This window comes from Oncorhynchus masou, chromosome 32 (genome assembly GCF_036934945.1).
Source record: "Oncorhynchus masou masou isolate Uvic2021 chromosome 32, UVic_Omas_1.1, whole genome shotgun sequence".
Classification (NCBI taxonomy): domain Eukaryota; kingdom Metazoa; phylum Chordata; class Actinopteri; order Salmoniformes; family Salmonidae; genus Oncorhynchus; species Oncorhynchus masou.
Genome location: NC_088243.1, coordinates 81,773,120 through 81,797,631, shown reverse-complemented (window position 1 = coordinate 81,797,631; position 24,512 = coordinate 81,773,120). Strand labels below are relative to the sequence as shown.

General features: G+C 43.2%; 1 protein-coding gene across 2 annotated transcripts in view; it reads left to right on the top strand.

The window, feature by feature from the left end:
* Window positions 1–14,349, top strand: part of LOC135526682 (androgen receptor-like) — a 30,107-nt gene extending 15,758 nt beyond the window's left edge. Inside the window, exons 4-9 of one of the 2 annotated variants that reach the window (XM_064955237.1) lie at window positions 7,951–8,187; window positions 8,575–8,784; window positions 11,191–11,335; window positions 11,968–12,098; window positions 12,183–12,334; window positions 12,651–14,349. In XM_064955237.1, coding sequence (XP_064811309.1) covers window positions 7,951–8,187; window positions 8,575–8,784; window positions 11,191–11,335; window positions 11,968–12,098; window positions 12,183–12,334; window positions 12,651–12,818 — 1,043 coding nt within the window. In that variant the 3' untranslated portion in view covers window positions 12,819–14,349. The other variant, XM_064955236.1, reaches the window with a different exon arrangement.
* Window positions 14,350–24,512: the final 10,163 nt, after the last annotated feature.

The window sequence follows — 24,512 nt, the reverse complement described above, 5'->3', positions numbered from 1 at the left end:
GAATTCAGTCTTGGTTTCATCAGACCAGAGGATCTTGTTTCTCATGGTCTGAGAGTCTTTAGGTGCCTTTTGGCAAACTATTGAGGAGTGGCTTCTGTCTGGCCACTGTACCATAAAGGCCTGATTGGGGTAGGGCTGCAGTGATGGTTATCCTTCAGGAAGGTTCTCCCATCGCCACAGAGGAACACTAGATTGCTCAGTTTGGCCAGGCGGCCAGCTCTAGGAAGAATCTTGGTGGTTCCAAACTTCTTCCATTTCAATTACATTGTGTCTGAATATCCTTTGGGTGTGTTGTGGTAATTCTAACCGAAAGGAGAGACAGTATTCTTCAAAACAACTTTATTATAAGATTTGCAAAAATGAAGCAATCAATAACATCCACTCAACACTCAACAACTTTTTGTTAGGAGAGCCGGGGTAGGCCGTCATTGTAAATAAGAATTTGTTCTTAACTGATTTGCCAAGTTAAATAAGGGGTAAATTCAAAAAGCTGATTTAGTTTGTCTATGCATATTTAAGATACCACAATTGTCTATTCCTTCCTGCATGTTTCCACACATCTAAGTTCTTGCAGATTCAGAAAACAGGATGTCACACACTGCAGTCGCACCCACACAAGACAAGCGTGTATAAAAACTAACAAATGACAATGGACAATTCTCTAATTAAACAACATAATGGGTAATTAAATAATTTCCTCTACAGGTGAAATACCATTCTTGATACACACAGGAAACTGTTGAACATGAAAAACCAAGCAGCGTTGCAGTTCTTGACACACTCAAACCAGTGTACCAGGCACCTACTACCATGACCCGTTCAAGGGCACTTAAATCTTTTGACCTCTGAATGGCACGCATACACAATCCATGTCTCAATTGTCTCAGGGCTTAAAAATCATTCTTTAAACTGTCTCCTCCCCTTCATCTACACAGATTTGAAGTGGATTTTAAAAACCCTTGAGTCGATGTCCGTGCCCCGGTGAACATCTAATTAGCATAATAAAAACATCTCCAGGTGTAAAAATCCTTCTCCTTCCGGATTGAAGTGGATTTAACAGGTGACATCAATAAGTGATCATAGCTTTCACATGAGCTGTAATTAAGTATCCATACTAACATACTGTATACTGCATACTTAATGATACAGTGGCAAGAAAAGTATGTGAACCCTTGGATTTAATATCTGTTTGACCCTCCTTTGGCAGCAATAACTTCAACCAAACATTTTCTGTAGTTGCGGATCAGACCTGCACAACGGTCAGGAGGAATTTAGGACCATTCCTCTTTACAAAACTGATTCAGTTCAGCAATATTCTTGGGATGTCTGGTGTGAACTGCTCTCTTGAGGTCATGCCACAGCTTCTCAATTGGGTTGAGGTCAGGACTCTAACTGAGCCACTCCAGAAGGCATGTTTTCTTCTGTTGAAGCCATTCTGTTGTTGATTTACATCTGTGCTCTTTGTCCTGTTGCACCACCCAACATCTGTTGCGTTTCAATTGGTGGACAGCCTAACATTCTCCTGCAAAATGTCTTGATAAACCTGGGAATTCATGTTTCCGTCAATGATAGCAAGCTGTCCAGGCCCTGAGGCAGCAAAGCAGCCCCAAACCATGAGGCTCCCTCCACAATACTTTACAGTTGGGATGAGATTTTGATGTTCGTGTGCTGTGCCTTTTTTTCTCCACACATAGTGTTGTGTGTTCCTTCCAAACAACTCAACTGTAGTTTCATCTGTCCACAGAATATTTATCCAGGTGTGCTGTGGAACATCCAGGTGCTCTTTTGAAAACTTCAGACATGCAGCAATGTTTGTTTTTTTGGACAGCAGTGGCTTCTTCCATGGTGTCCTCCCATGAACACCATTCTTGTTTAGTGTTTTAAGTATCGTAGACTTGTCAACAGAGATGGTAGCATGTTCCAGAGATTTCTGTAAGGCTTTAGCTGACACTCTAGGATTCTGCTTAACCTCATTGAGCATTCTGCGCTGTGCTCTCGCACTCATCTTTGCAGGACGGCCACTCCTATGGAGAGTAGCAACAGTGCTGAACTTTCTCCATTTATAGACAATTTGTCTTACTGTGGACTGATAAAAAAACATCAAAAATCGAATTTATTTATATAGCCCTTCTTACACCAGCTGATATCTCAAAGTGCTGTACAGAAACCCAGCCTTAAAACCCCAAACAGCAAGCAATGCAGGTGTAGAATGAACATCAAGGCTGAACATCAAGGCTTTTAGAGATACTTTTGTAACCCTTTCCAGCTTTATGCAAGTCAACAATTCTAAATCTTAGGTCTTCTGAGATCTCTTTTGTTCGAGACAAGGTTCACATCAGGCAATGCTTCTTGTGAATATCGAACTCAAATTTTGTGATTCACATGCTTTTCCCAACCTACACAATGAATGTTTAAATTAGGTATTCAATATAGACAAGAAAAATACAGTAATTTGTGTCTTATTAGTTTAAGCACACTATGTTTGTCTATTGTCTTATGTAGAAATCCAGGTAATTCTAAAAGGTTCACATACTTTTTCTTGCTATTGTATACTACATACTACATACTATTAGTTCATTTTAGTACGTACGTAAACTAATGGTATCCTTTCAGTTGAGCGAGCAAGCCCTTTGCCTGTCTACCGGAAGTTTATGCTGTTGCTCTGCAACTTCTTGCAAGCTTGTTAGCATAACAAATTACTAGCTAGACATCTTATAACCAGTGGTGGAAAAATTACTCAAATCTTCTACTGGGGTAAAAGTAAAGATACCTTAATAGAAAATGACTCATGTAAAAGTGAAAGTCACCCAGTAAAATACTACTTGAGTAAAAGTCTAAAAGTATTTGGTTTTAAATATACTTAAGATTCAAAAGTAAAAAGTATGAATAATAAAAACATTCCTTATATTAAGCAAACTAAACGGCACAATTATTATTATTATTTTTTTAAATTACGGATTGCCAGAGTCACACTCCAACACTCAGACATAATTTAAACACAAACCATTTGTGTTTAGTGAGTCCGCCAGATCAGAGGCAGTAGGGATGACCAGGAATGTTCTCTTGTGCGAATTGGACCATTTTCTGTCCTGCTAAGCATTCAAAATGTAACTAGTACTTTTGGGTGTCAGGGAAAGTGTATGGAATAAAAAGTACATCATTGTCTTTAGGAATGTAATGAAGTAAAAGTTGTCAAAAATATAAATAGTTAAGTAAAGTACAGATACCCCAAAAAAACTACTTAAGTAGTACTGTAAAGTATTTTTGCTTAAGTACTTTACACCACTGCTTTTGACTTCATTAACAATGCCCATTAAGAACACAACCACTATACCACTTAGCTAAGCTAAGAATGACCTGAATAATCAAGTCAATAGATTGTGTTTATAAAGCCACTGTGGTTATCTACTCCGATTTCAGAGCACTCTCGTCTGAGTGTGCCAGAGCACGGAATAACTGACAAATGTATGAACAAAACACCCGTTTAATATGGCAGGTGTCAGTAAACAATTGGCCCAGCGTCGTCCGGGTTTGCCCGGAGTAGGCCGTCATTGTAAATAAGAATTTGTTTTTAAACTGACTTGCCTAGTTAGATAAAACATGTTTTTTTTTTAAAGTAATCAAAAAAGCATAATTTAATTGTTGCCAGCAGCACATTTACAGTCAACAACGCTCTGGATGATGTGAAAACAGCCTACACAGCTCTGCTAGGGCGAGTAAAATGGTCAGAGGGAGGTGTTCTCTCATTTGTGTCTGGAAGTAGCTAGCAAGCTTGCCAACTTTATCCAGTTAGCTTGGGTTCTAACTGAGGTCAGAACGCTCGGATCAACCCTCCTCCTCCTCCAGAGTACAGTGCGCGCTCTGATGCTCCTAATTTAGAATGGACAATCTGACAACGCTCTGAATTTACGGTCACCCAGAGCGAAATCTGGCACTCAAGATTGAATTTATGAACACACCCTTAGAAGCCAACTAACATTAGGTAGCAAGCTAACATACAGGTACATACTGCTGTAATTATATGCTATGCGGTTTGTAAGTAGCGTCGTTTTCAAATTGTCAGTCAACGTAAATTAACTTATTCGAAAAGTAATTACTTATTACATTGGCCAACATTTGCTTAACATTTGTCATAATTAGATAAAGCAATGAATTTGTATCGGACTTCGTGTGCATATAGGCCTATGGGCTAGGCTACATGAGCTGAGCGACTAGGATTTCAAAAAGTCGGGGGAAAAAGGCATGCTCTGTTAATTGTCACAAATAGTACCATTAGTGTGGTTAGTATGAGTATTCGAACACACCTCTGGATTCACCTGGTCACTATGTCATGGAAAGAACAGGTGTCCCCAATGTTTTGTACACTCGGTGTAGTTTGTAATGCCTAGCCTCCTGGCTCGTGGCTAATGTGACATTCACAGTACTTTAAGCTGCGAAGCAAGAACGTGAATGGAACCCTCTCGGTTCGTGACATTCCCTTTGCTAAAGTTAATTGAAAAGTGTATGTTCATATGATGTCAATTGACATTTCAGACCGATAATGCCATTCATTGAGAATAAGAAAGAGCCTCTTCACAATTTACTCACACTTCATAAAAAAATACCATCGGCTATGTCTCGACCGCTACCTCCGAAGGTATTGTATGACACTCGCCCGACAGTTGTCCGGCTTGAAGCAGGGCTGTGTAAACAGAATTGTCTTGTTGAGTCAACACTCCTACAGTATAAATGGTAATAGCAGAACAATGATTTTGAAACAGCTGAAATGTACAGACATTTTCCTAATAGTTTAGACTTGTTTTATTGTGTTTTTAACTTAAATTGCAGTAACATGCTGTTACATTCTGAAATTGTTGCAGTAACTGCAGGCTGCACTGAGCTATGTAAAGCTCCACCACAAAAACATGTCAAATGTAGATTATTCCTAAATAGGATATATTTGTTCTATTTATAACCAGTGTTGTCGATTTAGCAACTTTTTCGCTATATATAGCAAGTTTTCAGACTCTTCCAACGACTGAAAAGATTCTAGCGATGAATTCAGTTGCTTTTCAGGCTGTCTTTGGGGAGTTTTGACACAGAGGTTTTATATGGTTTAGATACATTTAGCGACTTTAACACACTCAATTATGCTAAAAACGAGAGTGGGAGAAGGTGTCTGTGCAACAGAAGTCACAGCAATGGCACACGCACTGGGGATGGGTGTGCGGCGGGAGAGGGGGAGAAAACCTTATCTCCGTGACTCCGCAGCTGTGCCACACGAGAACTGTAGCGCTGCATCATCTCTTCCGTAGCTGTCGGGCAGTGTTGTGTAGGCAACGAAGGTTGCTTGGTTACTTCATCTGATCAACAGTATAGGCTATGCATCAAAGAAGCCTATTTTGCATTGACAAGCAAATATAATCTACACTACTGTTCAAACAATAAACCAAACAACATTTAACCTTAATAGAATCCACACAAAATTGCATTTTGTTAGGGTTAGGGTTATAGCCTGTAATAACTAGTGATTACAGGCTATTACGAAATGGTAGAAACTGCTGTAGCCAACTAACTTCTATTTTTAGCTGATAGGGGAATGAATACACAAGCAGCATATCAAACTGGGATACTGTTTTAGGTTACAACGGCAAGATTAAGAATATTTGCGAGGTATATATTTTTATTATTAATCAGATTTTCTTTTAAATCCCACTCCACCCACTTGCACGCATGTAGATCAACAGAATGGAGCTTGTAGAAACAAACCTTAACAACTCCGGACCCTAGTTCCAGCGTAGTTCTAGCGTATGACATAGTAATAAATTACCAGTAAACATTTTTTTAAATATCAGGTCATAAGGTTTTTTCTAAGATCCTGGAAAAACTCCTGGCCCTGGGGAGGGTGGCAACATTAAAACACTTTACACAGGCAGAGACAACAACTGCGAATGGACACAAACTAACAGGGCTGTATGCAGGATTGCATGGTTTAGGGCTTTGCATCTGTAATTAAAAAGATACTCATACTGTATGTCATCACTATTGTGTTGATCGATTAATTTCAGCCAATCATTTTCGATTAAAAAGGCCTAGGTAGCCTAGCCACCCGAAGTGTGAATATAAACCAAATTTGATCACAGTCACATTTTGTCAGAACACAAATCATTTGGCCAATTTTAGGCTATAAATACATTGTTTAGGCCAGTTTCCCCAGGTGGGCTCAGAGACAATATGCTTCTCTAGGCTATCTGGATCTGTATTTATCTATTTCATAATTATTATTGGTTTTTTTTAAATCAGATATTATGTATTTTACCACAACACAATTTCCACAAAATTCTCATTACCGCAACAATCCAAAAAAGTAATAAACAAATCAATTGCTAATATATATATATTTTTTACATTACTCTCCTAATGAAAATGCCTGAGTTAAAAACAACACTGCAAATAAAAATAAAACATTTAATTATAAAATTAGGATAACTTTTAATCAGTCTTTTCCCCTACATTTTAGTAATGAGAAGGATAAGAACCTCATTCTGAAGGCACACACACAAATACATTAGCTTCTACTCCTCTCGATGATGCATCATGGGTGAATAGAACTTTATTTGAAAACTGATTGGGGTTTTGACAGGAACTTTAACAAGTGTTATGGTAATGAGATGCCATTTTACAGGAATTTGAACAATTGTTATGGTAATGAGACACATATTTGTTATGGTAATGAGGCACTATTTGTACGTGATAAATATTATAGTTTCATGTAAAATTCAACTAGTATACAATTTTTATGGTCAAACTGCAGCAACATATTTTGTGTTTAATTCAAATCAGTTAGGTTTTTCTCAAGTCATCGAGTCATCCCGCATTGTTTGTGATTATACCCTGATGAAGACAGCTTGGCTGTCGAAACGTTGGTATTACATTTTTGCATCTGAGCTCCAAGAGTGTGCGGCTCTCTTTTATTTTCAGGTTTTTCTCAAGTAACATTTTATAAAATGACCAGAGAAATTGAATCCGGACTCATTTCGGCAATGAAAATCTGGGGTGAAAAAGTGCAAAATTCAGGCATAAATGTCAAATGTATTTAAAATAATACACTTTGCCAAAAACTAGACATCTTAGTCCCAAAAATGATAGCTGATTTTACAGATGCATCATGTTTTTTTTTTTCAACTCAATTTGCTGAGTTTAAAAATGGTTTCATGACAATCACCCATCTGCAGCTGTGGGTGTTATCTGTAGGCTACAGTTGATCAGATTGAAGCACAGACTAATTGTGCACTTTGACAAATCACGAGGCATGTTTATGTTTATTTAATTTAATGGTGGCAGGTATGGACTTCCATATACAACTTATTGCAGTGAATTCACTTGTAACCATGTTTTCAGTCACAATTAGCTTTTACCACATCTACTGATTTGCATGATATTGATAAAAATGAAGCTAGGTTTGTTGTAAGGTAGTCCTTTTGTAATTTTATATTAGAATGAGAGCATTAATCGTTCATTTTTGATAGGCTAACATTACGTGATGAAGACATGCTGTTACAAAAGCAACTCTGTGCCTTTTTCTTGAAGCAAAAATGTAAGTGTAGCCTACAGATGAGAAAATCAACCTTTTATTGTCTGCATGTACATGCTTGTGAATTTTTGCCTTATTCAAGAGTGTAATATGGTTTGGTTGTATTATTCAAGAGTGTAAAATGTTTTAAAAGAAAAGTTTGTCATTGTTAAATAGTTAGTGCTTACTGGGTAGTGGCTAATGTGATATTTACGGTCAATTTGAGCTGCAGACCAGGAATAGACACATGGCCAGCAGCCACAACGAAAGGTTAAGGCAAGGATGTCATGTGAATGGAAACGTAGCATTCTCTTTCTTCACCCCACTCCTCAGACTCCTTCATATCTCCTAGTGGAGGCCTTTCTCTCTGTCCTACTTCTGTGTGTGGTGCATTTCAGGCCGCAAGCTGAAGGGAGCTGGCCCAATGAAAGGAGGAGTGGAGGGGGGAACACAGGCACCTGGCAGAGAGAGGCCTGGAGAGAGGGAAGGAGAGAAGCCTGGAGAGAGGACTGAAGAGAGGGAAGGGGAGAGGCCTGGAGAGAGGACTGGAGAGAGGCCTGGAGAGAGGACTGCAGAGAGGGAAGGAGAGAGGACTGGGGGACTACAGTTAGCCACCATTTCCCCACAGGCCCAATGTGAGGATCAATATTTTATTGTACCTTTATTTAACTAGGCAAGTCAGTTAAGAACAAATTCTTATTTTCAATGACGGCCAAGGAACAGTGGGTTAATTGACTGTTCAAGGGCATAACAACAGATTTGTACCTTGTCAGCTCGGGGGTTTGAACTTGCAACCTTCCGGTTACCACTCTAACCACTAGGGTACCCTGCCGCCCGTATGTGAAATATTTTTCTTAACCAGAATGTAATTTTTTCAAATGATCCCTAACAAAGAAAGCAGTTACAACTTAATTCAGAATTTACGACCAACCCTGGATGAAAGGCAGCACTTATTCAGTCTCAACTTGTCTAATTTTGTCACATATCTCTTGTCTCAACTCATCTCATATCCCTCTCTGCAGGCTGTGGTGCTTCGCAGGCTCCCACTCTTGGCCCCTCCCCTAGTCTACGCCCCTCCCTCCTCAACGTCCTGAGTTCCATCGAGCCAGGAATGGTCAACGCAGGCCATGACACCTCCCAGCCAGACTGTTTCACCTCCCTACTGTCCAGCCTCAACGAGCTGGGAGAGAGACAACTGGTGTCTGTGGTGAACTGGGCTAAAGCCATGCCAGGTAAACCATTCTTCCTGTATTCTACTGTTACCTAAACACTACGTGGTACCAACCCTCTAACCCTGTATCCTAACCACTACATGTTACCAACCCTCTAACCCTGTATCCTAACCACTACATGTTACCAACCCTCTAACCCTGTATCCTAACCACTACATGGTACCAACCCTCTAACCCTGCATCCTAACCACTACATGGTACCAACCCTCTAACCCTGTATCCTAACCACTACATGGTACTAACCCTGTATCCTAACCACTACATGTTACCAACCCTCTAACCCTGTATCCTAACCACTACATGGTACCAACCCTCTAACCCTTTATCCTAACCACTACATGTTACCAACCCTCTATCCCTGTATCCTAACCACTACATGTTACCAACCCTCTAACACTGTATCCTAACCACTACATGGTACCAACCCTCTAACACTGTATCCTAACCACTACATGTTACCAACCCTCTATCTTACTGTTACCTAACCACTACATGTTACCAACCCTCTAACCCTGTATCCTAACCACTACATGTTACCAACCCTCTAACACTGTATCCTAACCACTACATGGTACCAACCCTCTATCCCTGTATCCTAACCACTACATGTTACCAACCCTCTAACACTGTATCCTAACCACTACATGGTACCAACCCTCTAACACTGTATCCTAACCACTACATGTTACCAACCCTCTATCTTACTGTTACCTAACCACTACATGTTACCAACCCTCTATCTTACTGTATCCTAACCACTACATGTTACCAACCCTCTATCTTACTGTTACCTAACCACTACATGTTACCAACCCTCTAACCCTGTATCCTAACCACTACATGTTACCAACCCTCTATCTTACTGTTACCTAACCACTACATGTTACCAACCCTCTATCTTACTGTATCCTAACCACTACATGTTACCAACCCTCTAACCCTGTATTCTAACCACTACATATTACCAACCCTCTAACCCTGTATCCTAACCACTACATGTTACCAACCCTCTAACCCTGTATCCTAACCACTACATGTTACCAACCCTCTAACCCTGTATCCTAACCACTACATGGTACCAACCCCCTAACCCTGTATCCTAACCACTACATGTTACCAACCCTTTAACCCTGTATCCTAACCACTACATGTTACCAACCCTCTAACCCTGTATCCTAACCACTATATGTTACCAACCCTCTATCTTACTGTTACCTAACCACTACATGTTACCAACCCTCTAACCCTGTATCCTAACCACTACATGTTACCAACCCTCTAACCCTGTATCCTAACCACTACATGTTACCAACCCTCTAACCCTGTATCCTAACCACTACATGGTACCAACCCTCTAACCTAACCACTACATGTTACCAACCCTCTATCTTACTGTTACCTAACCACTACATGTTACCAACCATCTAACCCTGTATCCTAACCACTACATGTTACTAACCCTCTATCTTACTGTTACCTAACCACTACATGTTACCAACCCTCTAACCCTGTATCCTAACCACTACATGTTACCAACCCTCTAACCCTGTATCCTAACCACTACACGTTACCAACCCTCTATCTTACTGTTACCTAACCACTACATGTTACCAACCCTCTATCTTACTGTTACCTAACCACTACATGTTACCAACCCTCTAACCCTGTATCCTAACCACTACATGTTACCAACCCTCTAACCCTGTATCCTAACCACTACATGTTACCAACCCTCTAACCCTGTATCCTAACCACTACATGTTACCAACCCTCTAACCCTGTTACCTAACCACTACATGTTACCAACCCTCTAACCCTGTATCCTAACCACTACATGTTACCAACCCTCTAACCCTGTATCCTAACCACTACATGTTACCAACCCTCTATCTTACTGTTACCTAACCACTACATGTTACCAACCCTCTAACCCTGTATCCTAACCACTACACGTTACCAACCCTCTATCTTACTGTTACCTAACCACTACATGTTACCAACCCTCTATCTTACTGTTACCTAACCACTACATGGTACCAACCCTCTATCTTACTGTTACCTAACCACTACATGTTACCAACCCTCTATCTTACTGTTACCTAACCACTACATGGTACCAATCCTCTAACCCTGTATCTTAACCACTACATGTTACCAACCCTCTAACCCTGTATCCTAACCACTACATGTTACCAACCCTCTATCTTACTGTTACCTAACCACTACCTGGTACCAACCCACTAACCCAGACAGCTGCGTGTAGAAGACCAGATGTCAGTGATCCAGTCTTCATAGCTGGGGTTGATGATGTTCTCTCTGTGTAGGTTTCAGACAGCTGCATGTAGAAGACCAGATGTCAGTGATCCAGTCTTCATGGCTGGGGTTGATGATGTTCTCTCTGTGTAGGTTTCAGACAGCTGCATGTAGAAGACCAGATGTCAGTGATCCAGTCTTCATGGCTGGGGTTGATGGTGTTCGCTCTGGGCTGGAGGTCTTACACTAACACAGACGCTGGAGAGCTCTACTTCGCTCCTGACCTCATCTTCAACGAGTCAGTACAACTATTGTCTTGCTGAATACAATATTGATAAATCTCTCTCTTTCTCTAGACAATAAATAAAAGGGAAATAAACAATCCTAAATTAAGAATAAACATTATACTGACCCCCCCCCCTCTCTCGCTCTCTCAACTTCTGACCCTCTCTTTCTCTCAACTTCTGACCCTCTCTGCTCTCAACTTCTGACCCTCTCTCTCAACTGCCGACCCTCTATCAACTCCTGACCCTCTCTCTCAACTCCTGACCCTCTCTCTCAACTCCTGACCCTCTCTCTCTCTCTCAACTCCTGACCCTCTCTTTCTCTCAACTTCTGACCCCCCCCTCTCCCTGTCTCTCTCAACTTCTGAGCCTCTCCCTCTCTCTCAACTTCTGATCCTCTCTCTCAACTTCTGACGCTCTCAAATTCTGACCCTCTCTCTCCATCACCTTCTCTCTCTCTCTCCCTCTCTCTCACTCTCCCTCTCTCTCTCTGACCCTCTCTCTTTTTCCTCACTTTCTCACCCTCTATCTCTCTTACCCTCTCACACCTTCTCACCCTCTCTCTCTTTCCCTCTCACCTTCTCACCTATCTGCCTCGCTTTCTCTCTGTCTGTCTCTCTCTACCCCCCCCCCCTCGCCACTCCAGTCAGAGAATGCGTGTGTCCAGTATGTATGAGCACTGTGTCCGGTTCCGTCTGCTGTCCCAGAGGTTCTGTATGCTCAGAGTCACCCAGGACGAGTTCCTCTGTATGAAGGCTCTGCTCCTCTTCAGCATCAGTGAGTCACATCACTGACACACTGACACCAAGTGACTGTATCATTATCTGGTTCAATATCTGCTTATTTCTTTGTGTCTGTTAGTCCCTGTGGAGGGTCTGAGGAATCAGAAGTGTTTTGACGAGCTGAGGATCTCTTACATCAAGGAGCTGGATCGTCTGGCCAGCCACCATGGAGAAAAACACCACACACAACGCCTGTTCCAGCTAACACAGCTACTGGACTTCCTACACCCGGTAATATACACTAACCCTGACCTCTGACCCCTAACCAATGCCTGTTCCAGCTAACACAGCTACTGGACTACCTACACCCGGTAATATACACTAACCCTGACCTCTGACCCCTAACCCGTACACAACACCTGTCCCAGCTAACACAGCTACTGAACTACTTATACCCGGTAATATAGATCTACTATCCCTAACTTCTGACCCCTGACCTGATCAACCCCCCCCTGCTTTGGTGGTATTGAAAGTTAACATCTCTCCCCCTGTTCGCTCTCTACCCACCCACCCTCTTTCTCTCCCTCTCTCTGTTTCTTTCTCTCAGATTGTAAGGAAGCTGCACCAGTTCACCTATGATCTGTTTATTCAGGCCCAGTCTCTGCCCACCAGAGTCAGCTATCCAGAGATGATCTCTGAGATTGTCAGCGTTCACGTGCCCAAGATTCTCACAGGCATGGTTCAGCCAATCCTCTTTCACAATGCACCTTGCTAGAGGGTCATCCCATTACAATTCATCCTAAAAGAGGGACAGACAATAACAAAACAATCTGCTAGACATTCAACCCAGGGTCCCCCATTGATTTTGTCAGTCTCTCTCACTCAGATATCATATGAACTCATAAGTCTTGGCAAAATGTGTAGAATTGTAGAGAATTGGCTTTAAAATAGCAAGATTTTCTCTCCACCCCATTGCAAAATGAGTAGAATAGCATGAAATGTGTTTTAAAACTGCAGCATTTTCTCTCTGCCTCATGGCAATATTTGTAGAATTACAGAACATGTGCTTTAAAACCACAACATTTTCTCTCCTCCCCAGGGCCAAATGTGTAAAATATCAGGAATATATGCTTTAAAACCAAAGCATTTTCTCTCCGCCCATGTCAAAATGTGCAGAATTGCAGAAAATGTACTTAAAAACATTTCTTTCTTTTTTTGCCGTCAAGAGGGGCACCACTGAAATGTTTTACCCGCGAGGTGGGGGTAAACCTAACCCTGGTTCAATATATCACAAAACAGCTTGGAGGTCAAAACTATAACTATAACCTTGTTAGACACCCAACCATTTACTGTACATAATTAGACACAAAGCCATCGATGACATCACATCAAGTCGGTTTTAGCATGCTAAGATGGCATCTCATGAGGGAGATTTATGTAGACATCACATGCACAGTTTGAGCTACTCCAGGAAGTGATGTTGCAGGCTAGCTCAGTGCTGCCCCTCTCATTGAGTTTCTCAAGTTGAAATGATAGCCGACCGGGGTACTGCAGGCTGCCATAGCAACTAAATTATCCATATAACTTCTTTGTGTGATTTAAAAAAAAAAAAAGTTGGTTCAAGGACATACATCTGTTGTAATAGAAGCAATTATCTGGAACATGATTGTCTTCTAATGTTTTTTTTCTTTTTTTTCTTTGAATATTGACCTGAAGGTTGCTATTTACTATTTGGCAACCATTTGCTTTAACGGGGGATCCTGCTTTCTGGAAAAAAACAGCCAGGCTTCAATGAGAGGTGGCAGTTGGTCTCCCCTGGGTCCCACACATACTCTCATTTACGCTGCTAGTCACTAGCCTGGAATCCAAACTGAATAACATTCTGTATTGTTCACTATCCTTCACTTCACCGACAGTCACCAGAATCTATGCCATTGATTACGTTGGATCCCCTGATCTCAAGCTGGGGTTTGATCCTGAATGTGCATCTCAGATTGTTGTTTTTCTCTTTTACTTTTCAGTTTACCATTATTTTCTATTTCATAGTTTCAGCAAAATGTAGTAAGTAGCACATTACACAATAGGTCAAAATAAGACATGATTCTTCTGAATTACACATCATTCATACTCTATAGACACAGACAAAGAGGTGCCTATAGCTGTTCATTTGAGCTTTGTATATAACACCACATCAAACACAAAGTATACATGACTTCTGTAAATATGGAATGGATTATATGTTGCATATTCTATAAAAACAAATCAAATCAGATCTAAAACGAACAAATAAAACAATCTATATTCCACTTCACTGGGGTCCCTTGCTTTATTTAGTGTTTTCCATAGTGTGTCCAGAGGGAATCAGACATACAGGGTGTGTCCAGAGGGAATCAGACATACAGGGTGTGTCCAGAGGGAATCAGACATACAGGGTGTGTCCAGAGGGAATCAGGCATACAGGGTGTGTCCAGAGGGAATCAGACATACAGGGTGTGTCCAGAGGGAATCAGACATACAGGGTGTGTCCAGTGGGAATCAGACATACAGGGTGTGTCCAGTGGGCATCAGGCATACAGGGTGTGTCCAGAGGGAATCAGACATACAGGGTGTGTCCAGAAGGAATCAGACATACAGGGTGTGTCCAGAGGGAATCAGGCATACAGGGTGTGTCCAGAGGGAATCAGACATACAGGGTGTGTCCAGAGGGAATCAGGCATACAGGGTGTGTTCAGTGGGAATCAGACATACAGGGTGTGTCCAGAGGGAATCAGACATACAGGGTGTGTCCAGAGGGAATCAGACATTCAGGGTGTGTCCAGTGGGAATCAGGCATACAGGGTGTGTCCAGTGGGAATCAGGCATACAGGGTGTGTCCAGAGGGAATCAGGCATACAGGGTGTGTCCAGAGGGAATCAGACATACAGGGTGTGTCCAGAAGGAATCAGACATACAGGGTGTGTCCAGTGGGAATCAGGCATACAGGGTGTGTCCAGTGGGAATCAGACATACAGGGTGTGTCCAAAATAGAACCGTATAACTTATAGAGCACTACAGGAAACGGCAGAGGGAGCACGCCCCTATCCACATCGACCTCAGTGGAGAAGGTGAAAAGCTTCAAGTTCCTCAGCGTACACATCATCGATGATCTGAAATGGTCCACCCACACAGACAGTGTGGTGAAGAAGGCTGCAACAGCACCTTGGCCCCTAAGACACAAACTTACAGATGCACAATTGAGAGCCTTAGAAGCTGCTGCCCAATATACATAGACATGAAATCACTAGTCACTTTAATAATGGAACACCAGTCACTTTAATAATGTCTACATAGTGATTTACTCATTTCATATGTATTTACTGTATTCTAGTTAATGCCAATCTGCTCGTCCTAATATTTAGATTTTTCTTAACTCCATTCTTTAACTTTAAATTTGTGCATTTCGCTGTTGGAGCTAGGAACTCAAGCATTTCACTGTTGGAGCTAGGAACTCAAGCATTTCACTGTTGGAGCTAGGAACTCAAGCATTTCACTGTTGGAGCTAGGAACTCAAGCATTTCACTGTTGGAGCTAGGAACTCAAGCATTTCACTGTTGGAGCTAGGAACTCAAGCATTTCACTGTTGGAGCTAGGAACTCAAGCATTTCACTGTTGGAGCTAGGAACTCAAGCATTTCACTGTTGGAGCTAGGAACTCAAGCATTTCACTGTTGGAGCTAGGAACTCAATCATTTCACTGTTGGAGCTAGGAACTCAAGCATTTCTCTGTTGGAGCTAGGAACTCAAGCATTTCACTGTTGGAGCTAGGAACTCAAGCATTTCACTGTTGGAGCTAGGAACTCAAGCATTTCACTGTTGGAGCTAGGAACTCAAGCATTTCTCTGTTGGAGCTAGGAACTCAAGCATTTCACTGTTGGAGCTAGGAACTCAAGCATTTCACTGTTGGAGCTAGGAACTCAAGCATTTCACTGTTGGAGCTAGGAACTCAAGCATTTCACTGTTGGAGCTAGGAACTCAAGCATTTCACTGTTGGAGCTAGGAACTCAAGCATTTCACTGTTGGAGCTAGGAACTCAATCATTTCACTGTTGGAGCTAGGAACTCAATCATTTCACTGTTGGAGCTAGGAACTCAAGCATTTCACTGTTGGAGCTAGGAACTCAAGCATTTCACTGTTGGAGCTAGGAACTCAAGCATTTCACTGTTGGAGCTAGGAACTCAAGCATTTCACTGTTGGAGCTAGGAACTCAAGCATTTCACTGTTGGAGCTAGGAACTCAAGCATTTCACTGTTGGAGCTAGGAACTCAAGCATTTCACTGTTGGAGCTAGGAACTCAATCATTTCACTGTTGGAGCTAGGAACTCAATAATTTCACTGTTGGAGCTAGGAACTCAAGCATTTCTCTGTTGGAGCTAGGAACTCAAGCATTTCACTGTTGGAGCTAGGAACTCAAGCATTTCACTGTTGGAGCTAGGAACTCAAGCATTTCACTGTTGGAGCTAGGAACTCAAGCATTTCTCTGTTGGAGCTAGGAACTCAAGCATTTCACTGTTGGAGCTAGGAACTCAAGCATTTCACTGTTGGAGCTAGGAACTCAAGCATTTCACTGTTGGAGCTAGGAACTCAAGCATTTCACTGTTGGAGCTAGGAACTCAAGCATTTCACTGTTGGAGCTAGGAACTCAAGCATTTCACTGTTGGAGCTAGGAACTCAAGCATTTCACTGTTGGAGCTAGGAACTCAATCATTTCACTGTTGGAGCTAGGACCTCAATCATTTCACTGTTGGAGCTAGGAACTCAAGCATTTCACTGTTGGAGCTAGGAACTCAAGCATTTCACTGTTGGAGCTAGGAACTCAAGCATTTCACTGTTGGAGCTAGGAACTCAAGCATTTCACTGTTGGAGCTAGGAACTCAAGCATTTCACTGTTGGAGCTAGGAACTCAAGCATTTCACTGTTGGAGCTAGGAACTCAAGCATTTCACTGTTGGAGCTAGGAACTCAAGCATTTCACTGTTGGAGCTAGGAACTCAAGCATTTCACTACATCCGCAATAACATTGCTAAATATGTGTACGTGACCAACACAATTTGATTCGATTTTTGAGTCGGGCCCATAGGGCTCTGGCCAAATATCCTGCACTATATAGGGTGCCAATTTCTGACTCAATCCCATTCATTTTACATGAAAAGCCTATATTTCTCTTTCAGGTAAGGTGTTACTGTCTATTGAAGAATTGAGCTGCATCAATACTTTATCCTGTCTGAGTTCACATTTCTACTGACCAAATAAATACCTTACCTCACTAATAAGTCAGTGGCCTGACTCTAAAAGGTATGTTCTATTCAGTGAGGTGATGTGGTTAAATAAAGAGAAACATATGTTCACAACATTACAGAAAGGAACCAATACAACTGTTTTACCTGAGAAACAATCATCTGTTCACCACAATACATTTCTATCTCATTCTGTCAACAACAACAAAAAACTATGAACGGGGCAGCAGGTAGCTTCGTGGTTAGAGCACTCGGGTCAGTAACCAATAGGTGGCCTACTGGTTAGAGCGTTGGGCCAGTAACCGAAAGGTTGCTAGATCGAATCCCTGAGCTGAGTAAAAATCTGAAAGTAAAAATCTGTTGTTCTGAACAAGGCAGTTAACCCCACAGTTCCTAGTCCATTATTGTGAGTAAGAATTTGTTCTTCACTGAATAAATAAACAAAAAAATATTGCATCCTGAACAGGCCCCAGTGATCATCTGTTTCTGGGTCTTGCAGTTTTTACTTCTCAGCCAGATAAGAGCCCACAGCAACATAATTAACAACAGCGTGTCTGAGCAGAGCACTTCAGTGATCAAGTACAGCCATCTAGTGGACTGTAGTGTTACTGCAACAAGCAGCAAACGAAGACCAGCTGGCAATGCGACTGACAGTCTGCCACATTGATACCAACTGCATTAGTTCTACATGCTGGAATCATCATGAAAATACATCAATCATCCCGTGGCTTATATTGAAAATGTATTTTCTGATCTCATAACTTTCTTCATGTATTATTCATGAACATGCCTCAACAATGTTTTATGTTGAAATACTGTATAAGTATATGTTTTAGGACCGGCTCAAGCCCTCGGCTCTATATTCCAATGTCCACAATGGTACGACACTTAGTATGAAGCATTTCAATGGGCATGTACTCTAAGCTAGGTGGTACAGTAGTACGGAGATTGGAACAGGACCTAAATAGTCTCGTTCAAAACAGCCACTGTCTACAAGTCTGTGTGTTTGTCCCAAATGGCACCCTTTATAGTGCACTACTTACTCTAACCCTTACATAGTGCACTACCTTTGACCAGGCCTCTGGTCAAAGTAGTACACTATATCGTGAAAAGGGTGTAATTTCAGACTCACACTCCAACCAGTCTTAACCAGAACCAATGTCACATTGAATCACTCTGTTCCCTGTGGGTTTTAACAGTCCATTTAGTCTCTCTGGTTGTATGAAAAATGAAAAACATTCTTCTTTCTGTTAGTGAAATGTTTTAGTACATCTCTCCACAGAGAGGAGTGACTCTGACTGAAAGCCACTAGTCTATTTTAGTTCATTGGATTGGATGTCCAAAAGACCCCCACTGTAAAAAGCCGAGCTCTGTCAGAGTAACATCCTGCACTACGGCCATGTTAAGTACACACACACACACACACACACACACACACACACACACACACACACACACACACACACACACACACACACACACACACACACACACACACACACAGAGTTTGTGCTCTAAACAACACTCAAAAACTATTTGTCTCCTCATAAATGACGCAGAACTAAGAGTGATCGAGCGCTGAAATATCACTTATCTCTAACTATATTCTTTGCAACATTGCCCTTGTGGTTTGACTTTAAAAGGACTGGCATCTCGTACAGTTGAAATGATCAAAAATAGATGTGTTGACGTCGGCAGTTGAACTTTTAGTTGTGATTCCATTTGATTTGTGTGTGAGTGTGTGAGTGTGAGTGTGAGTGTGTGTGTGTGTGTGTGTGTGTGTGTGTGTGTGTGTGTGTGTGTGTGTGTGTGTGTGTGTGGTCTCCCAGCCATTTGCACATCAATATTACATTGCTACTGTAGTGGAGGTACTGGAGAGTAGAGACAAACATCATAATCACATTCCTATTGGATGTATATTTATATACATATGAACACTTAAACCCCAATGCTCACCAGAGTAGAACAGGCAGTAGAAACAGAATCAATGCCCCAGGAGTCGTTCTGACTGGTTATACACTACATTACCAAAAGTATGTGGACACCTGCTTGTCGAACATCTCATTCCAAAATCATGGGTATTACAGTAATATGGAGTTGGTCCCCCTTTGCCGTTACAACAGCCTCCTGGGAAGGCTTTCCTCTAGATGTTGGAACATTGCTTTGGGGACTTCCTTCCATTCAGTCACAAGAGCATTTGTGAGGTCGGGCACTGATGCTGGGCGATTAGGCCTGGCTCGCAGTCGGCGTTCCAATTCTTCCCAAAGGTGTTAGATGGAGTTGAGGTCACGGCTCTGTGCAGGCCAGTCAAGTTCTTCCACACTGTTTTCGACAAAGCATTTCTTCATGGACCTCACCTTTGTAAAAGGTGGCATTGTCATGCTGAAACAGGAAAGCGCATTCCCCTAACTGTTGCCACAGAGTTGGAGGCACAGAATTGTATAGAATGGCATTGTATTCCATAGCGCTAAGATTTCCCTTCAGTGGAACTAAAGAGCCTAGCCCGAACCATGAAAAACAGCCCCAGACCATTATTCCTCATCCACCAAACTTGACAGTTGACACTATGCATTGGGGCATGTAGCGTTCTCCGGGTATCCTCTAAACCCAGATTCTTCCATCAGACTGCCAGATGGTGTTGTGTTTCCACTGCTCCAGTCCAATGGCAGCAAGCTTTTCACCACTTCAGCCGACGCTTGGCATTGCACATGGTGATCTTAGGCTTGTGTGCAGCTCTTCGGCCATTGAAACCCATTTCACGAAGCTCCCAACGAACAGTTGATGTGCTGACGTTGCTTCCAGAGGCAGTTTGGAACTCGGAGGTGAGTGTTGTTGATTTTTACGCGCTTCAGCACTCGGCGGTCCCGCTCTGTGAGCTTGTGTGGCCTACCACTTCGCGGCTGAGCTGCTGTGGCTCCTAGACGTTTCCACTTCACAATAAAAGCACTTACAGTTGACTGGGGCAGCTCTAGCAGGGCAGGAATTGACTTGTTGGAAACTGACTTGTTTGGAAGGTGGCATCCTATAATGGTGCCACGTTGAAAGTCACTGAGCTTTTCAGTTCAGGCCATACTACAGTACAGACCAGCCTTTGTCTATGGAGATTGCATGGCTGTGTGCTCTATTTTATACACCTGTCAGCAACGGGTGTGGCTGAAAGAGCCAGATCCACTCATTTGAAGGGTTTCCACATACACTGTGTATGTTAGTGGAAGAACTGTTCGTCGGAAGCTTCATTAAATGGTTTCTATGGCCGAGCTGCCACACATAAGCCTAAGATCACCAATGCCTTGCATCGTCTGGAGTGGGGAAAAGCTCGGCGCCATTGGACTCTCTGGAGTGATGAATCACGCTTCACCATCTAGCAGTCTGACAAACTAATCTGGATTTGGCGGATGCCAGGAGAACACTACCTACCCCAACTGTAAAGTTTGGTGAAGGAGGAGTAATGGTCTGGGGCTGTTTTTCATGGCTCTGGCTCGGACCCTTAGTTCCAGTGAAGGGAAATCTTAACCCTACAGCATACAAGTACCCTCAAAGCTCATCACTAAGCTTAACACCCCCTTCTGCAACTGGATCCTGGACTTCCTGACGACTGTCCCCAGGTGGTAAGGGTAGATAACAACACATCTGCCACGCTGTTCCTCAACACTGGGGCCCCTTATGGGTGCGTGCTCAGTCCCCTCCTGTACTCCCTGTTCACTCATGACTGCATGGCCAGACACAACTCCAACATCATCATTAAGATTGCTGCCGACACAACAGTGGTAGGCCTGATCACCGACAATGATGAGACAGCCTATAGGGAGGAGGTCAGAGACCTCGGCAATGTGGTGCCAGGATAACAACCTCTCCCTCAACGTGATCAAGACAAAGGAGATGATTGTGGACTACAGGAAAAGGAGGACTGAGCATGCCTCCATTCTCATCAACGGGGCTGCAGTGGAACAAGTTGAGAGCTTCAAGTTCCTTGATGTCCACATCACCAACAAACTATCATGGTCCAAATAGACCAAGACAGTCGTGAAGTGGGCACAACAAAGCCTATTCCCCCTCAGGAGACTGAAAAGATTTGGCATGTGTCCTCAGATCCTCAAAAAGTTCTACAGCTGCACCATCGGGAGCATCCTGGTTGCATCACTAGCTGGTATGGCAATTGTTCGGCCTCCGACCGCAAGGCACTACAGAGGATAGTGCGTACGGCCCAGTACATCACTGTGGTCAAGCTTCCTGCCATTCAGGACCTCTATACCAGGCGGTGTCAGAGGAAGGCCCTAAAAATACACCCACCACCCCAGTCATAGACTGTTCTCACTTCTACCGCACGGCAAGTGGTACCAGAGCGCAAAGTCTAGGTCCCAGAGGCTTCTTAAGAGCTTCCAACCCCAAGCCATAAGACTCATAAGACTCTGAAGAGCTAATCAAATGGCTACCCAGACTATTGGCGCCCCCCCCATCCCCCTCTGTTACGCTGCTGATACTCTCTGTTAATTAACTATGCATAGTGACTTTAACTCTACATACATGTACATATTACTTCAATTACCTCGACTAACCAGTGCCCCCGCACATTGACTCTGTACCGGAACCCCATGTATATAGCCTTCTCACATAGACTCTGTACCAGTACCCCCCTGTATATAGCCTCCTCACATAGACTCTGTACCGGTACCCCCTGTATATAGCCTCCTCACATAGACTCTGTACCGGTACCCCTGTATATAGCCTCCTCACATAGACTCTGTACCGGTACCCCTGTATACAGCCTCCTCACATAGACTCTGTACCAGTACCCCCAAAATATAGCCTTCTCACATTGACTCTGTACCAGTACCCCCTGTTAATAGCCTCCACATTGACTCTGTACCAGTACCCCCTGTATATAGCCTCCTCACATTGACTCTGTACCGGTACACCCTGTATATAGCCTCCTCACATTGACTCTGTACCGGTACACCCTGTATATAGCCTCCTCACATTGACTCTGTACCGGTACCCCCTGTATATAGCCTCCTCACATTGACTCTGTACCGGTACACCCTGTATATAGCCTCCTCACATTGACTCTGTACCGGTACCCCCTGTATATAGCCTCCTCACATTGACTCTTGTACCGGTACCCCCTGTATATAGCCTCCACATTGACTCTGTACCGTTACCCCATGTATATAGCTACCACATTGACTCTGTACCAGTACCCCCTGTATATAGCCTCCACATTGACTCTGTACCGGTACCCCCTGTATATAGCCTCCACATTGACTCTGTACCAGTACCCCCTGTTAATAGCCTCCACATTGACTCTGTACCAGTACCCCCTGTATACAGCCTCCTCACATTGACTCTGTACCGGTACACCCTGTATATAGCCTCCTCACATTGACTCTTGTACCGGTACCCCCTCTATATAGCCTCCACATTGACTCTGTACCAGTACCCCCTGTATATAGCCTCCTCACATTGACTCTGTACCGGTACACCCTGTATATAGCCTCCTCACATTGACTCTGTACCGGTACCCCCTGTATATAGCCTCCTCACATTGACTCTTGTACCGGTACCCCCTGTATATAGCCTCCACATTGACTCTGTACCGTTACCCCATGTATATAGCTACCACATTGACTCTGTACCAGTACCCCCTGTATATAGCCTCCACATTGACTCTGTACCGGTACCCCCTGTATATAGCCTCCACATTGACTCTGTACCGGTACCCCCTGTATATAGCCTCCACATTGACTCTGTACCGGTACACCCTGTATATAGCCTCCTCACATAGACTCTGTACCGGTACCCCCTGTATATAGCCTCCACATTGACTCTGTACCGGTACCCCCTGTATATAGCCTCCACATTGACTCTGTACCGGTACACCCTGTATATAGCCTCCTCACATAGACTCTGTACCAGTACCCCCTGTATACAGCCTCCACATTGACTCTGTACCGGTACCCCTGTATATAGCCTCCACATTGACTCTGTACCAGTACCCACCGTATATAGCCTCCACATTGACTCTGTACCGGTACCCCTGTATATAGCCTCCTCACATTGACGCTGTACCGATACACCCTGTATATAGCCTTCATATTGACTCTGTACCGGTACACCCTGTATATAGCCTCCTCACATAGACTCTGTACCGGTACACCCTGTATATAGCCACCTCACATTGACTCTGTACCGGTACCCCATGTATATAGCCTCCACATTGACTCTGTACCAGTACCCCCTGTATATAGCCTCCACATTGACTCTGTACCGGTACCCCCTGTATATAGCCTCCAAATTGACTCTGTACCAGTACCCCCTGTTAATAGCCTCCACATTGACCCTGTACCAGTACCCCCTGTATATAGCCTCCTCACATTGACTCTGTACTGGTACACCCTGTATATAGCCTCCTCACATTGACTCTTGTACCGGTACCCCCTCTATATAGCCTCCACATTGACTCTGTACCGTTACCCCATGTATATAGCTACCACATTGACTCTGTACCAGTACCCCCTGTATATAGCCTCCACATTGACTCTGTACCGGTACCCCTGTATATAGCCTCCACATTGACTCTGTACCAGTACCCCCTGTTAATAGCCTCCACATTGACTCTGTACCAGTACCCCCTGTATATAGCCTCCACATTGACTCTTTACCAGTACCCCCTGTATATAGCCTCCTCACATTGACTCTGTACCGGTACACCCTGTATATAGCCTCCTCACATTGACTCTTGTAACGGTACCCCCTGTATATAGCCTCCACATTGACTCTGTACCGTTACCCCATGTATATAGCTACCACATTGACTCTGTACCAGTACCCCCTGTATATAGCCTCCACATTGACTCTGTACCGGTACCCCCTGTATATAGCCTCCACATTGACTCTGTACCAGTACCCCCTGTATATAGCCTCCACATTGACTCTGTACCGGTACCCCCTGTATATAGCCTCCACATTGACTCTGTACCAGTACCCCCTGTTAATAGCCTCCACATTGACTCTGTACCAGTACCCCCTGTATATAGCCTCCACATTGACTCTTTACCAGTACCCCCTGTATATAGCCTCCTCACATTGACTCTGTACCGGTACACCCTGTATATAGCCTCCTCACATTGACTCTTGTAACGGTACCCCCTGTATATAGCCTCCACATTGACTCTGTACCGTTACCCCATGTATATAGCTA